The sequence below is a fragment of the Balaenoptera musculus genome, chromosome 5 (genome assembly GCF_009873245.2).
Source record: "Balaenoptera musculus isolate JJ_BM4_2016_0621 chromosome 5, mBalMus1.pri.v3, whole genome shotgun sequence".
Classification (NCBI taxonomy): Eukaryota; Metazoa; Chordata; class Mammalia; order Artiodactyla; family Balaenopteridae; genus Balaenoptera; species Balaenoptera musculus.
Genome location: NC_045789.1, coordinates 118,401,191 through 118,414,530, shown reverse-complemented (window position 1 = coordinate 118,414,530; position 13,340 = coordinate 118,401,191). Strand labels below are relative to the sequence as shown.

At 37.9% G+C, this 13,340-nt stretch overlaps 1 protein-coding gene across 1 annotated transcript in view; it reads right to left on the bottom strand.

The window, feature by feature from the left end:
* Positions 1-698: 698 nt before the first annotated feature.
* SYNPO2 (synaptopodin 2) overlaps positions 699-13,340 on the bottom strand; it is a 168,018-nt gene continuing 155,376 nt past the window's right edge. Inside the window, exon 5 of the mRNA XM_036852115.1 lies at positions 699-1,253. Coding sequence (XP_036708010.1) covers positions 714-1,253 — 540 coding nt within the window. The 3' untranslated portion in view covers positions 699-713. The remainder of the gene's footprint in view (positions 1,254-13,340) is intronic.

Here is a 13,340-nt window from a genome sequence, read left to right as displayed (position 1 = left end):
CTGGCTTTAAGTAGATTAAAAATAAATCCTGTACCTAAATCTTTCTATTACCCACATATTACGCCATGTACCTCAAAAATCCATCTGAAATGTATAATTGTCTTACTCTCAAATATTTATTTCTTTCTGAGAACATCTATATTTCAATTCCAAAAAACAAATATGAATTTTATCAGATTTTAAAATATATTTCAGAGAAATGCTTAAAATAACACCAAGGAAATCCTTTTTATGTAATTATTACTCATTGGCATATCCCCATTGAAAAATTCTCCAATGTTATATTCTTGCTGTTACTGCTAATGACAATTAGCATACCATATTTCATTAATTCCATGCTAGACTAAGGCACATACAAGAAAATACTTAATTTCATTTTAATTGAGAGAGTTTAGTTGCCTAGACTACTCCATATTAATGAAATAAATGGAATTAAGATTATGAATTACATGTAAGTGCCATCAGCACAGAAAATGAATTTTTCTTCAGAGAAATTCTCTATGCATCTGCAGAGAAGGAAGTGATTCACACTCACATGTGCATATACATACACACACACACACACACACACACACACATACAAACTCAGATAAATGACCTATGAGAACAAGCCAAGATCAAAAGTGAATCTAAATCTGTTGGAAAAGTCAAAACCACTGCAAAGAAACATTAAAAAAAAATTATAAGTGGCACATGATCAGTTCTTCTAACTTTCATGTTTGGCGTCTCCATCCCCTTGGGTGTGGGTTATAGTTGCAATTGGTTACTGAAACACAGTAATCAGACCTGGTCTCCATGGACATTATTTCAGAATCATTTCTGGAAGGCTGCCTATAATATGCATATGGCACCTGTGAACCATGTTGGGAGTTGGTGGGCATACTATTATTGGGTAGGAATGCAACATTATACTCTTGCCTTCCAAATGAGCCCATATTGGCCTTCTGGGTTTGAGGGACATAGGACAGTCTTTCATTCCAATCCTCAGACGGCCCTGGAAGCACCTTCCTCCGAGCTGCTGAGACCACATTTGCCACAATGGATTCCTGAATGTTTCTGGGTCTGAAGGCATCATCCACTAAACCAAAAGAAGACTTGGCCGCTGCTTCCCAAGGAGTTAGTCTCTTGTTTGCTTCCTCTAGCCCATCAGTTGGTTTGCTAGAGTAGCTATAAACAGGCTGGTATACCCAAAGAGATGTTGTAGAGATGGTGGGTGGGACTGGTCTTCCAGGAAGAGAAAGAGAGCGTCCACTCTGCTAGAAATAATGAAAATGTTAATATATCTCATTCATGTTGGTTTATGCTGATTGACTGTTATTCCAATGTATTCTCCACACCATTACCAAGCACTATAAAAATCAAATCCCCACAATGCTTAGTCCTAAAGCCAAGATAGGCTGCCTCTACCCGGTGTATTATTAGCACTGGTCTGGGACTTGGCCCTCATTTAGGACCTCCTCCTTGCTCTCCTTTTCTGAACCCATAGCTCCAATTGCTACCATCTTTCTTAGGCATAACCACCATGGCAGGTGCCCCATCATCACTGGGAGCCACCCTTACTTCTGTCTGCACTGTTCATATTCATATCTACAACCACAGCCCACCCTCATTCTAATCCTGTTTTCCTGATACCAAATAAACTTAACATACTGATAACTCTGGAAGCAGACCATGAGCTACTGGGCTTTGTACTTTTCCCAAGTGACTTTTAATATGTTATATTGATCCACTGAATATAGCAAAAACAAAGAAAACTACTTAGATGTATTCAATATTACTGGTCTGATGGAGTAAATCGCCTTTTTCCAGCCAAATCCTTTTTATACATTCGTGAAAATCACATCGATCTTTATTTCCTGAGTGTGGTGTATTGCCCATATCTTGAAGGAAACATTTCAGCCACGTGTTTCATTTGTGCTTTGGTTCCTTTTATGTGTATTACATTCCTTATTTCCTTGAGAGTGTGTGTCCCTGAAATATTCCCTTGTGTATGCAAAATGTTCAGTTTGTCTAATATGCAGAAATATAGCTCACTGAAAGCTCTTTTATTCTCTCTTTTTACCCATTCTGTATTTCCAGGGACCTTGAAGTCTGGTTATATACATTATATTCTCACACATTCCCATTTGCATGAGACCCTTAGACAAACTCCTGGCAAAAAGTATCAAAGGCACACTTAAGAGAAATGAGTCAACTTGGAAGTATCATAACATTGTGTTTCTTGAACAAAAAGCATTGCCATGCTTAAAAATGTGTTCAGATTCTATAAATGGTTTCAACAGCTTTTCTTTCTTTATCAAGTTCTTAAATTTAAAATGAATAGCAACACCTGGATTTGGACAAAATGTCTCAGAATAAAATGTTTAGGTATTTCTGTTGTTGTTATTCCATTAGGCACACAAAGAAGGTAGGTGGTTCAATCTTGGTTTGCATATAAAGAATAAGGGAGTCAATATAATGAATCTTGATTCTCTCTTTTCAGTCATTAAAACTTTAGTAATAATGGGGAAATTTCCTGGCAGTCCATTGGTTAGGACTCAGCACTTTAACTGCGTGGGGCCCGGGTTCGATCCCTGGTGGGGGAACTAAGATCCCTCAAGGGATGCAGCCAAAAGAAAAAAAAAAACTTTAGTAATAATGGTTGACTTTTAGCAAAAACTTGTTTCCATTAATCTCCTTCTGTTAATCTAAATCCAGTAAGTCACTATTTAAGGACTTGGTTTCTATTCCACATTGTTAGTGCATTGTTTTCATTCATTTATTCATTTAACAAAAATTTTGTTGAATACCTAATGTTTCTAGGCACTTTCCCATGAGCTAAAGATACAAAGATGCTTCAGATAAAGTCCATCTCCTCCGGAAGCATACAATCCAGTACAGTTTTTAGCTCTACAATTGTGAGTTAGTCAATCAGAGATCAATTTAGAGAAGAGACTCTTTACCTATCTTGACAGGACCAATAGCCAGTTTTGTACACTGTGAGAAGTATTAACATTCAGCATGATAAAGAGGAATTAGCTCTTCTCTCCCACAGTATGTGTCTATGTCTCCCTTTTGTCCTTATCTTTGGAAGAAAGAGAACAACATTGGTCTATAGAGTCCCTGGGACGCTTTTCACATTCCAGTGATATCTGTTTTCCATCAGATATAGCACCTGCTTTAGTCTGGTCTTTAAAACAATAGAGACTTAAAGGATGGCAACAAAAAGACTCAGGTCTCCACAGAAATATAGGAGAGGCTCCTGAATATACATACAGGTAACTAACATCACTGGCTAATAACTGGAAAAATAAATAATTATCAATATATTTGGAAGTATTAAGTACAATGTGAAGGCATACACCTGAGTGATAGGGCATGAAAAACACTGGATGAAAGAGATAACTTTATTTTCTGGTCTTTGTTCTACCCACTTAGTTGGGAAATCTTCAGAAGAATGGAATCTTAAAAGAAATGTAAAAGTTCAAAACACTGTTGAATGATACTCTAAAAACAAAGACATCAGGGATTGTTTTTCAGCTAAGGCAAAAAACAATCAGTTGAATGTGGGGAGAAAGGGTAAAACTTTGAAGTATAATGTTGAAAGAGTAAGTCATAGTTTTCTGAAGAGAAATTTAAATAGCATTGAAGCTTTTAAGAAAAGTCTCATGTAGAATAGACATATGCCAAACATAGCAGCAGTGCAGGTCGTAAAGGAAGAGTGCAATGACCTCAATGAACAAAATGACAATTGCTCTTCTATATACTCCTCAGGCTGCCAAATGTGACTTCATGCTCCTTTAAATGCTAACAATAGAATAAAATTACAAATTGTCTTAGATTAGAGATGCAACTGTGGTATAAATAAATAGTTCTTTAGGTACATTTTTGTTTCTGTTCATGCCAAAAATATTGCAGGCCTCTAGTCTCTGCCTGCACCCAAACCCCTAATTCTAACATATTTCCCCAAAGCAATTTTCACATCTTGTTCTTCGGTGCTATTTCCTTCTGTCAATCTCTGTCCCAAGGCTCATGCTGTTCTCTGCTTGGCTGGCTAAATGAAGCCATGTGATCTATCCTGAGCCAGAAATGACCAAAGGGACCTGAAAATAACAGAAGTGTTTCTTCTGTTTTGGAGTTTGGATATCTGATGGTAGAATCCTAGCCACACATGGGTTAGATTCTGGGTTGGAGTTTCTATCTTGGGTTGTATTATTATCAAAAGAATTTAGTTTTGATATGAGAGCACTTAACTGTAACCAGTTTGTTAAATTGGTTATTTTTTGTGTATTATTATGTATGATGTGTCATCAAAATGCTTATTTCTTTTTGTCTCCTACTACCCTTTAAGTTTTTTAATGAAAGAAATTTTTTCACTGCTACTTGATGAAAACTTAGCAGGTCCCGTGACATTCTGCTTCCTTTTAGGACTAGTCCTATCATTACCTTAAGTTACCCAAACCACTTTAATTCAACATAGAATATTCCAGCCACTGGAATAACAAACTCCAATCTCCTCTTAGAGTTAAATCTCCTCTCCTTCCCCAACTGGGGCCCATTTCAGGAGGATCACCTTCCTTCAGGGAAGGCACTGTGGTTGGCTTCTTCATGCTTTCTTCCTCTTCCTCTCCTAGCTTGCTAACCCTGACTTCCAGCGCCCCTGGGGTTAGAGTAAAAGGATAGAGAAAAAAAGAGCAGAAAGAAATTTTTACTTGATTTGGTAACATCATATTCTGGCTTTTCACTCTCAGAGCCAGGGAGGCCCAGAGAAGAAAACTTTCAAGGGCTATTTGAAGATTCTTATTCCTATCAGATATCTCGTCTGTAGTCCTCGGTTCATGCCAATTCATCTCAATTCTAGGGGTTAACTTGTAACTCAATCTGCACCCCCTAGAAAGCTGTCTACCTACCATTGTAGCTACTAGGGTCTGTTTGCACCCTTGGAGAGGCCCCAATACAACCCCATCCAGTTCTTCCTTACTCCTGGCCTGCTCTGGTCCGTGGGGAATGCTCACATCATTTGCCTTTGGGAGTGCAGCAGCAGATTTCCTGGTTCTTTGCCAAAACAATTTTTCAGACCATCTCTCACCCTGTAGATATCCTGGGAGGGAGTCAGACTGACTGCAGCCCACCCACTCTGACCTCCCATCCATCCGCATGCTGACATCTTGGATCAAGTTCCCTAAGAAGGGGAACTTTGAAACTCTTTTCTCACAAGGCTGGAGGTGAGAGAGTAGGGCCCCCCAACTCCACCTACTCCAAACACACACCTTGACCTGCAGCATTCCAGAATTCCTCCTCACAAAATGCTCTCTCCTTACCAGACTCTGACCCCCTTTAATAACCTGGACCTAAGGAGTTCAAGAATTGTGCTTTGCTATTCTGTGAACACACCTGTGTTCACATGAGTAGACACTCATGTCTACTATTTTCTTTGTAAAGTCTGTGTTTTAATCTGGAATCTCACTTCAGTGTGCAGCATCTCTTATATTTGAGGGCCTTGGGGGAAACTTCCACTTTAATATTCTGTTATATAACATTATCATTTTTCAGTAGAGCATATAGTTCTTTCTCTTATTTTTCTTTTTAAAATGAAATATAGGTTAAAAATAGAATGAAATGTGTTTTTTTCTACTAATTAATTTCAAGAAATTTATCTAATAACTTCAAATAGTCTTAAAAGTTGAAACCTTATACCGCGCCCAGGCCTTGCCCTGGAGAAGAGGCCTCACTCGTTTCCAGGGCATCTCAGGCAGTCCTTAAGCTCTAATCGTTGAGAACGTCTTCCTTATATTGAACCAAACTTTGCCTCCTATAACGTTACCCCATTGATCCTGATAACATAAAATACATCTACTTATACTCCTCTCCAGCCATTCCTTCACACATCCCAGCTGCTTCCGCTCTCTCGGAACACCTTCACCACCTGATGCTTTTCTTCACTTTTCCAACTAAGGGGAAATAACATCTATGGTGTTCATTACCTCAAGTTTTCTGCATCCTTTTCCCCCCAGTTTGTTAGATAAAACTAATGCAGATATAATGTCTTGATCTCCTTAAGTAGATGTACTTACGGAAACACAATCACCAAAAGCAAACCCATGAAGATATCATTCAGACTGACTGAGGGGCCATGTCATCTGGCAGGTGGCATAGTTAATATTGCACGTCGAACAACAGTCTCTGTGTATTTAGACCAGTGTGCCACTTAAGTGTTGAATCCATGAGAGTACATGTCAGTCTTTAGCTAGTCCAATAAAATGCATGCAGTAAAGGCTGCAAATATTCACACTGAAGTCACGAATCACCTAGTGTTATGTATTCCCATCAAAAGGATAAACACGAAGGAAGCATTTTTCTGCTTCTGCCTTCAGCAATAGCCAACACTAGTAGATCACTTACTGTGTGCCCAGTGGCGGGTGCTAATTGCTTTGCATGGAATATTTCATATATTCCTCATAACAACCCCATGAAGTAGGCACTTTTAAGATCCCTATTTTCCAGATGAGGACAGTGACACTTAAAGAGGGTAAGTAACTTCCGCAAGGGTAGAAAGCTAAAAAGTGCTGGAGTGGGGGGAGTTGAACTCAGGCAGTCTCATATCAGGGTTCTTAATCAAATATATATGACACTGTACTTGCAATGCAATTGTTTTGAAAAAATATCTTTTCAAAAAAAGATTTGAATCCAAGCAAACTAAATGGAATGAGATGTTAGAAATTTTGGAAAGGGTCATTGAAATCTTAAGGTTGGATTAATTGATACTGGTATCTTGCCATTTGTCACAAGCACAAGTAGGCGCCAGTGAGTAGGGAATATATCACATGAGATGCACTCCCTCTCTCTGAAGGTGAGACACCGGGCACCCTGCATCCAGGTCAGCTGAAAAGCTCAGAGGAGCAGGGGAGCCTTTCTCTGCTTAACATGAACTATCTTTTATGTCAATTAGATGTTGACTTATCCACATAGCTTGTTAATGAAGCAGCTTAGTGAGCTTCCTTGTTAAACTGTCCAGTAACCAGTTTAGCTGCCAGGAAACACTTGACATTTAAAAAAAGGAAAGGTCATCTGAGGTTTACCCAGGACAAAGAAGTGAATTCTAAAGCAATGCAAATAGCCCTAGAAGCCAAAGAAGTTTAATGTGATATACGTTTTGAAGTTCAAACTGTTTCATACCATAAACCTTATAAGCTAAAAAATTCTCTTGGCTGAAATCCTGCTTACACATACACAGTAGAGAATCTCCAGCTGACAAATGTTATTTCAACTCCTTCGACTCCTTTCTCTCTAAATACACATGATCAGTAAATATTCATCACAAACATATACTTTATCATAAGCAGATTCCAATAAAAGCCAACAGGAATAAATGGCATTTCTTTTGACTTATAAATCACTGATTAGAACTTCTACAAAGCAGAGGTCCATGAAAGGGCACATGAATAGAAGAAAGCACCAGGCATCTGCCAGTTTTCCATTTGCTCAGGTTAAAATATTTGGAGTGATTGTTGACTCCTCCCCATCTCTTACACTCCACACCTGAACTGTCAGCTTTAAAATACATCCAGCATCTGACTATTTCTTACCATCTCCATTGGTACCATCCTGGGCTAACCCACCATACTCTTTTGCCTGGATTATTGCTATAGTCTCCTAATTAGTTTCCCCAGTTCACCCTTGCTCCTTTAGTCTAGCCTTAATACGGCAGCCATATTGAGAATACTGTTAAAACCTAAGTCAGATTATGTCACTTAGTCCTCTGTTTAAAACTCTGTCATCGGTTCTCATTTCACAACAGGAAACAAAGTTCTTTCATTGACCCACAAGGCCCTACAAAATCTGCTGGTTTCACCCCTCCTTACACCTCTGATTTCACCTCCTGCTGTTCTCTCCCTCCCACTTTGCTCCAGCTACGCTGGCCTCTTTGCTATCCTTTGAACAGATCAGGTACCCTCATGCCTCAGGACCTTTATACTCGCTGATCCTCTGCCTGGAGCACAGTACTCCAGATATTAGGGTGATCCTACTTCATTTCCTTCAGGCCTTACTCAGATATCTTGTGATCACTATTTGGCTATTCTCAATCTCTCTCTCTCTTTCCCCCACCCCCAAGATTCCCTATCCCCCTTCCCTGCTTTATTTCTCCCCTAAGGCTTATGCCTATCTAACATAATAAATGTTTATTTAATTATTTTGTTTATCTGCTTCTCCCTACTAGAATTTAGCTCCCATCTAAAGTAGGGGTTATTCCAATCCAAAAATGGGCAGAAGACCTAAATAGACATTTCTCCAAAGAAGACATACAGATGACCAAGAAGCACATGAAAAGCTGCTCAACATCACTAATTATTAGAGAAATGCAAATCAAAATTACAATGAGGTATCACCTCACACCAGTTTGAATGGGCATCATCAGAAAATCTACAAACAACAAATGCTGGAGAGGGTGTGGAGAAAAGGGAACCCTCTTGCACTGCTGGTGGGAATGTAAATTGATACAGCCACTATGGAGAACAGTATGGAGGTTCCTCAAAAAACTAAAAATAGAATTACCATATGACCCAGCAATCCCACTACTGGGCATATACCCAGAGAAAACCATAATTCTAAAAGACACATGCACCCCAATGTTCATTGCAGCACTATTTACAATAGCCAGGTCATGGAAGCAAACTAAATGCCCATCGACAGACAGGATAAAGAAGATGTGGTACATATATACAATGGAATATTACTCAGCCATAAAAAGGAACGAAATTGGGTCATTTGTAGAGATGTGGATGAATCTAGAGACTGTCATACAGAGTGAAGTAAGTCAGAAAGAGAAAAACAAATATCGTATATTAACGCATATATGTGGAACCTAGAAAAATGGTACAGATGAACTGGTTTGCAGGGCAGAAATTGAGACACAGATGTAGAGAACAAACGTATGGACACCAAGGGGGGAAAGCGGTGGGGGGATGGTGGTGTGATGAATTGGGAGATTGGGATTGACCTGTATACACTGATGTGTATAAAATTGATGACTAATAAGAACCTGCTGTATAAAAAAATAAATAAAATTAAATTTTAAAAAATAAATAAAGTAGGGGTTATTGTTTTATTCATTAAGACATCCCTTGACCTAGAATGGTGCCTGCCAAGTAGATGTTTAGTAAGTATTTGTGAAATGAATGAATAATAATTTCTATATCAGCTGCCATAATCAGGAAATTCAGTTATCTTCACCAAACTTTTTGGTCCTGTCCCAAGATGTAGCCCTTCTCACATGTCATTTACATGTGATGAGGGACTCACTCAAATAGACCCATCCCACCACCCCCAATACATGCACACCAGTATGCACACCAAGACATGTTTGGCAAAACAGATAGGATTAATCAATGTTTATGAAAAATCAAATTTTCTAAACAGGTAAAAGATTTTAACGTGCTTCAAATAAATGATTTGCATTTAGGTCAGTGGAAGTGTAAGGGTTTTAAACTGCTTTGATTCCCCAAATAAGAAAAGTCTTAGAAAATTATTCATGAATCCTAAAGACAGCCCAAAATCTACTTGTAAGATTTAAAAGTAAAGACCAAAGAAGAAAAAGATAATGGAAATTGGGATGGGTTAGAGTTGGAGAAGAGAAAGCTGAAAGCTAATTTACCACTTATCATGAGATTGCAAGCAGGTGTAGGAAATGGCAGTTTCTACTATCTGATCTCTTAGGGGCACTTCCAGCTCTAAAGAGTTTTCAATTACAATTTTTCTGACAATGGAAGCAGGTCAACGTTGGAAGGAAGTTCTCCATAAGGATATAGAATTCCATTACCTAGAGATCTTTAAGTATAGGACAAATGCTCCCTTGATATAATTTAGATACAGTTAAGTAGTCAGGGGGATAAGTAGAATTTTAAGGTCATTTTTGTTCTAGTCTCTTAATAAGACAGTCTCTATCACATATTCCCTGCCTTCTCAAGTGAACCTTAAATCTTCCTGGTGGAAGAAGTGGAGTTTTTGGCAATTCTGTTGTAGCTGTCTCTTATCTAAAAAATGGAAGTGTCCATTTTTTTAAACCGAAATCAGCAATATTATTCTGCTTACCAAGAGTAGTGCAGATAACCAGGACTAATAAATTGTACTATTGAATAGAAAAGTAGCCAAGTAACCATACATTGCTTAAATAGTTCCATGAATGCAATAAACATACTTAGACATCAAAATAAGAGATAATGTCTTGTAGCTAGAGCTTCTCATCTTGGCTTTGCCATTAACCATTTATCTTAATTCATCTTAGATTAACTATCAGATTAAATTTTTGGTTCTAAAACAATAAACTTTAAAAAATTTTTATTTTAGATTTGAAGGCAATCCCTTTGTGAGAGAGGCTAAGAGTTGTAACTGACAGTAGAAGCCAGCATGTTATATTGGAAAGAATGTGAATTTGGACATCACACTGACCGGGGAGTCCTGCCTTTGCCTCTTTTTACCCATATGATCCAACCTCTCCCAGCCTTACTTTCCTTGGTTGTAAAACGGCAAGAATGCTGGCTACTGTTTCAAGATTATGGGTAGAGTAGAGATTGTGTTTATAAATCAAATGCCACGTAGCACAACAGATTATTCTTGTTATTGTGAGAAGAGTCTGTGAGGCCTTAAAAGGTGTCAGAGACCTGGCAGAACCTTTTGTTCAAGAGGCAACTGCATAGGCAGGCTCCTGCCCTAGGATAAAAATAGGAGGGAGCTGCCTTTGAAGTGGCATTAGCACCACACGCCTCAGATATTGCTGTGCCAGCCACTGACTCCCCCCCACCAGAACGCCGGCAGCAGGGCTGGCCAGAAACATCGCCACTGACCTCATCTCTCTGCTAGCTCTGGGTGGGCCAAAGTATAGACTTCTTGATCTTTTTTAACCTTCTGTTATAGAAGAATAAAAATAACCACATTAATTTAAGGTCATGGAGACTGATGTTAGGCAGGAATCTACACTTACACTTCTGTGGTCCCTTTCATCTTAGAAGCAATTATAACAATAACTAAAGTGTACAGAATTTTTACTATGTACTAGTCACAGTTCTAAGCACTTTTTGTCTATTAACTCATTTAATCCCCCCCAACAATCCTATAATCCCCAATTTCTGCAAATAAGGAAACTGAGGCATAGAAATTAGGTGATTTACCTGAAGTCACACAGCTCATTTTTGTAAAGGGAAATTGAAGAATTAAGGCCATAGATAATAAAATTTTATCTAAATAATGTGTTTTAAGACATTATATATGTTAGTGGAAAAAAATTACTGCAGCAGCAATTTTTACCCTCTCATTTTCCTCTATCCTCAGAAAAGAAGTATGTCACTCTCAAAATTATAATCTGTGAAAATACTCCTATGAATATAGTCTGTATTATATTTAAGTAGCTGGAATTGCCATTTTAATTTTTTATAATTCTTGGGGAAAAGCCTTACTTAAGTGTATTTTTATAAAAGTCTAATTTGGTTTGAACATAAACATAAAATCTTTTAAACACATTTCAAAATATTTTCTGAAAAGGAGTTTTCTCTCCTCAGAAGATTTAAACAGTAAAAGTTATATAGATTTCCCACTATTGAAAAGAATGAATAATAGATAGCAAAAGTTCAGCTCTCATCAGTTTCTATAGAGAATTTCACAATAAATAAAGGATGCTGATCCTGTATGAAATAAATGAATTTTTGACCTTGTGGGAGGTTTTTGTAGAGAAAAATTATCAGTGCCTGGCATATAGAAAGCACTTCATAAAAGAGAGTCATGTGTATTAGTATAAAATTAATACTCATACTATATCCCTAATTAGAATTATATTTATGATAAATTATAAAACCCATTTAAAATGGTTTAACTATGTGAATATAGCTTTAACTGTCCATAATATTCTAAACACCTTCTTTCCTGAAACAAATCCAGGCAACCATCTCCTCCCTCCCTCATTCACAAAAAGAAAAGTTACCATGAGTGTGCATTTATCCCTAGAAGGAAAGTAGGGATAAGAGATATTTTTTATAGCTTATGTGCCTGCTATTTGAAGTGGAGCTAATATCCCTTAAGCAAACTCATTTCCCAACTAGAATGGCTTTCTCAGAGGAAAATTTTGTCATTTAAGATATTAAGACCAATTCTTAAGATATGTGTGGGTGCTATAGAACAACCTTGCTTGGGCCCTCTGCATGATAACATTCTCCAAATTTCCTACTGGCAGCTTTTTAGGCAATCCAACTGTTACAATTCCTTATAACATTAAAAAAAACGGAAAATCCAAGCTGGTTAATGGTAGTGACAGACACATCAACAACTACACAACACGTGACATTATTTCATAAGGATGCAGAGGATACAGCATGAAGAAAACGACTTAACTTGATCTTTGTAACTGTACTTCTATCCATTACGTTTTTAAACTTATTAAATAGATCCTTTGATTCATATCCTGGGCATTGGGGAAAATGTTTAACCTACTGTTCTTGGAAAGTTTAAGATTTTTTTTCAATATTTATTTATTTATACTGTGTTAGTTTCTGTTGTACAATAAAGTGAATCAGCCATATGCATACATATGTCCCCATATCCCCTCCCTCTTGAGCCTCCCTCCCATCCTCCCTATCGCACCCCTCTAGGTCATTGCAGAGCACCGAGCTGATCTCCCTGTGCTGTGCTGCTGCTTCCCACTAGCTATCTATTTTACATGTGGTAGTGTATGTATGTTGATGCTACTCTCAACTCGCCCCAGCTTCCCTCTCCCACCTCGTGTCTTTAAGTCCATTCTCTATGTCTACATCTTTATTCCTGCCAGAGAGAAACACAAATACCGTATGCTAACGCATATATAGGAATCTAAAAAAAAAAAAAAAAAAAAAAAATGGTACAGAAGTTTAAGATTTAGTGCCAAATCATATTTATGTTTCCTTTGTCAAAAACATGGCTCCAGAGTGATGTTTAAAATTAGGAATAAAAAAATATAACTCTTCATCTGGGAAATCACCAACTTGTTTCCTTAAGTGCAGAGTAGATAAAAATTTTGCTTAATTGCCTTACCATATCTCTCTGGAACAAGTGGTACATTTTATTTAATGATAACTTTCTTGTTTGAGGGAATTTACACAATAATTTAATTTTTAGAGACACAAGAACGCCATAAAGTAAGTGGGAGTTTCAAATGAGTGATGGTTTTTCAAATGAAGAGATAAAAGACCACTAAGGGGGGCTTCCCTGGTGACGCAGTGGTTAAGAATCCACCTGCCAATTCAGGGGACAAGGGTTCAAGCCCTAGTCCAGGAAGATCCCACATTCCATGGAGCAACTAAGCCCGTGCGCCACAACTACTGATTCTGCACTCTAGAGCC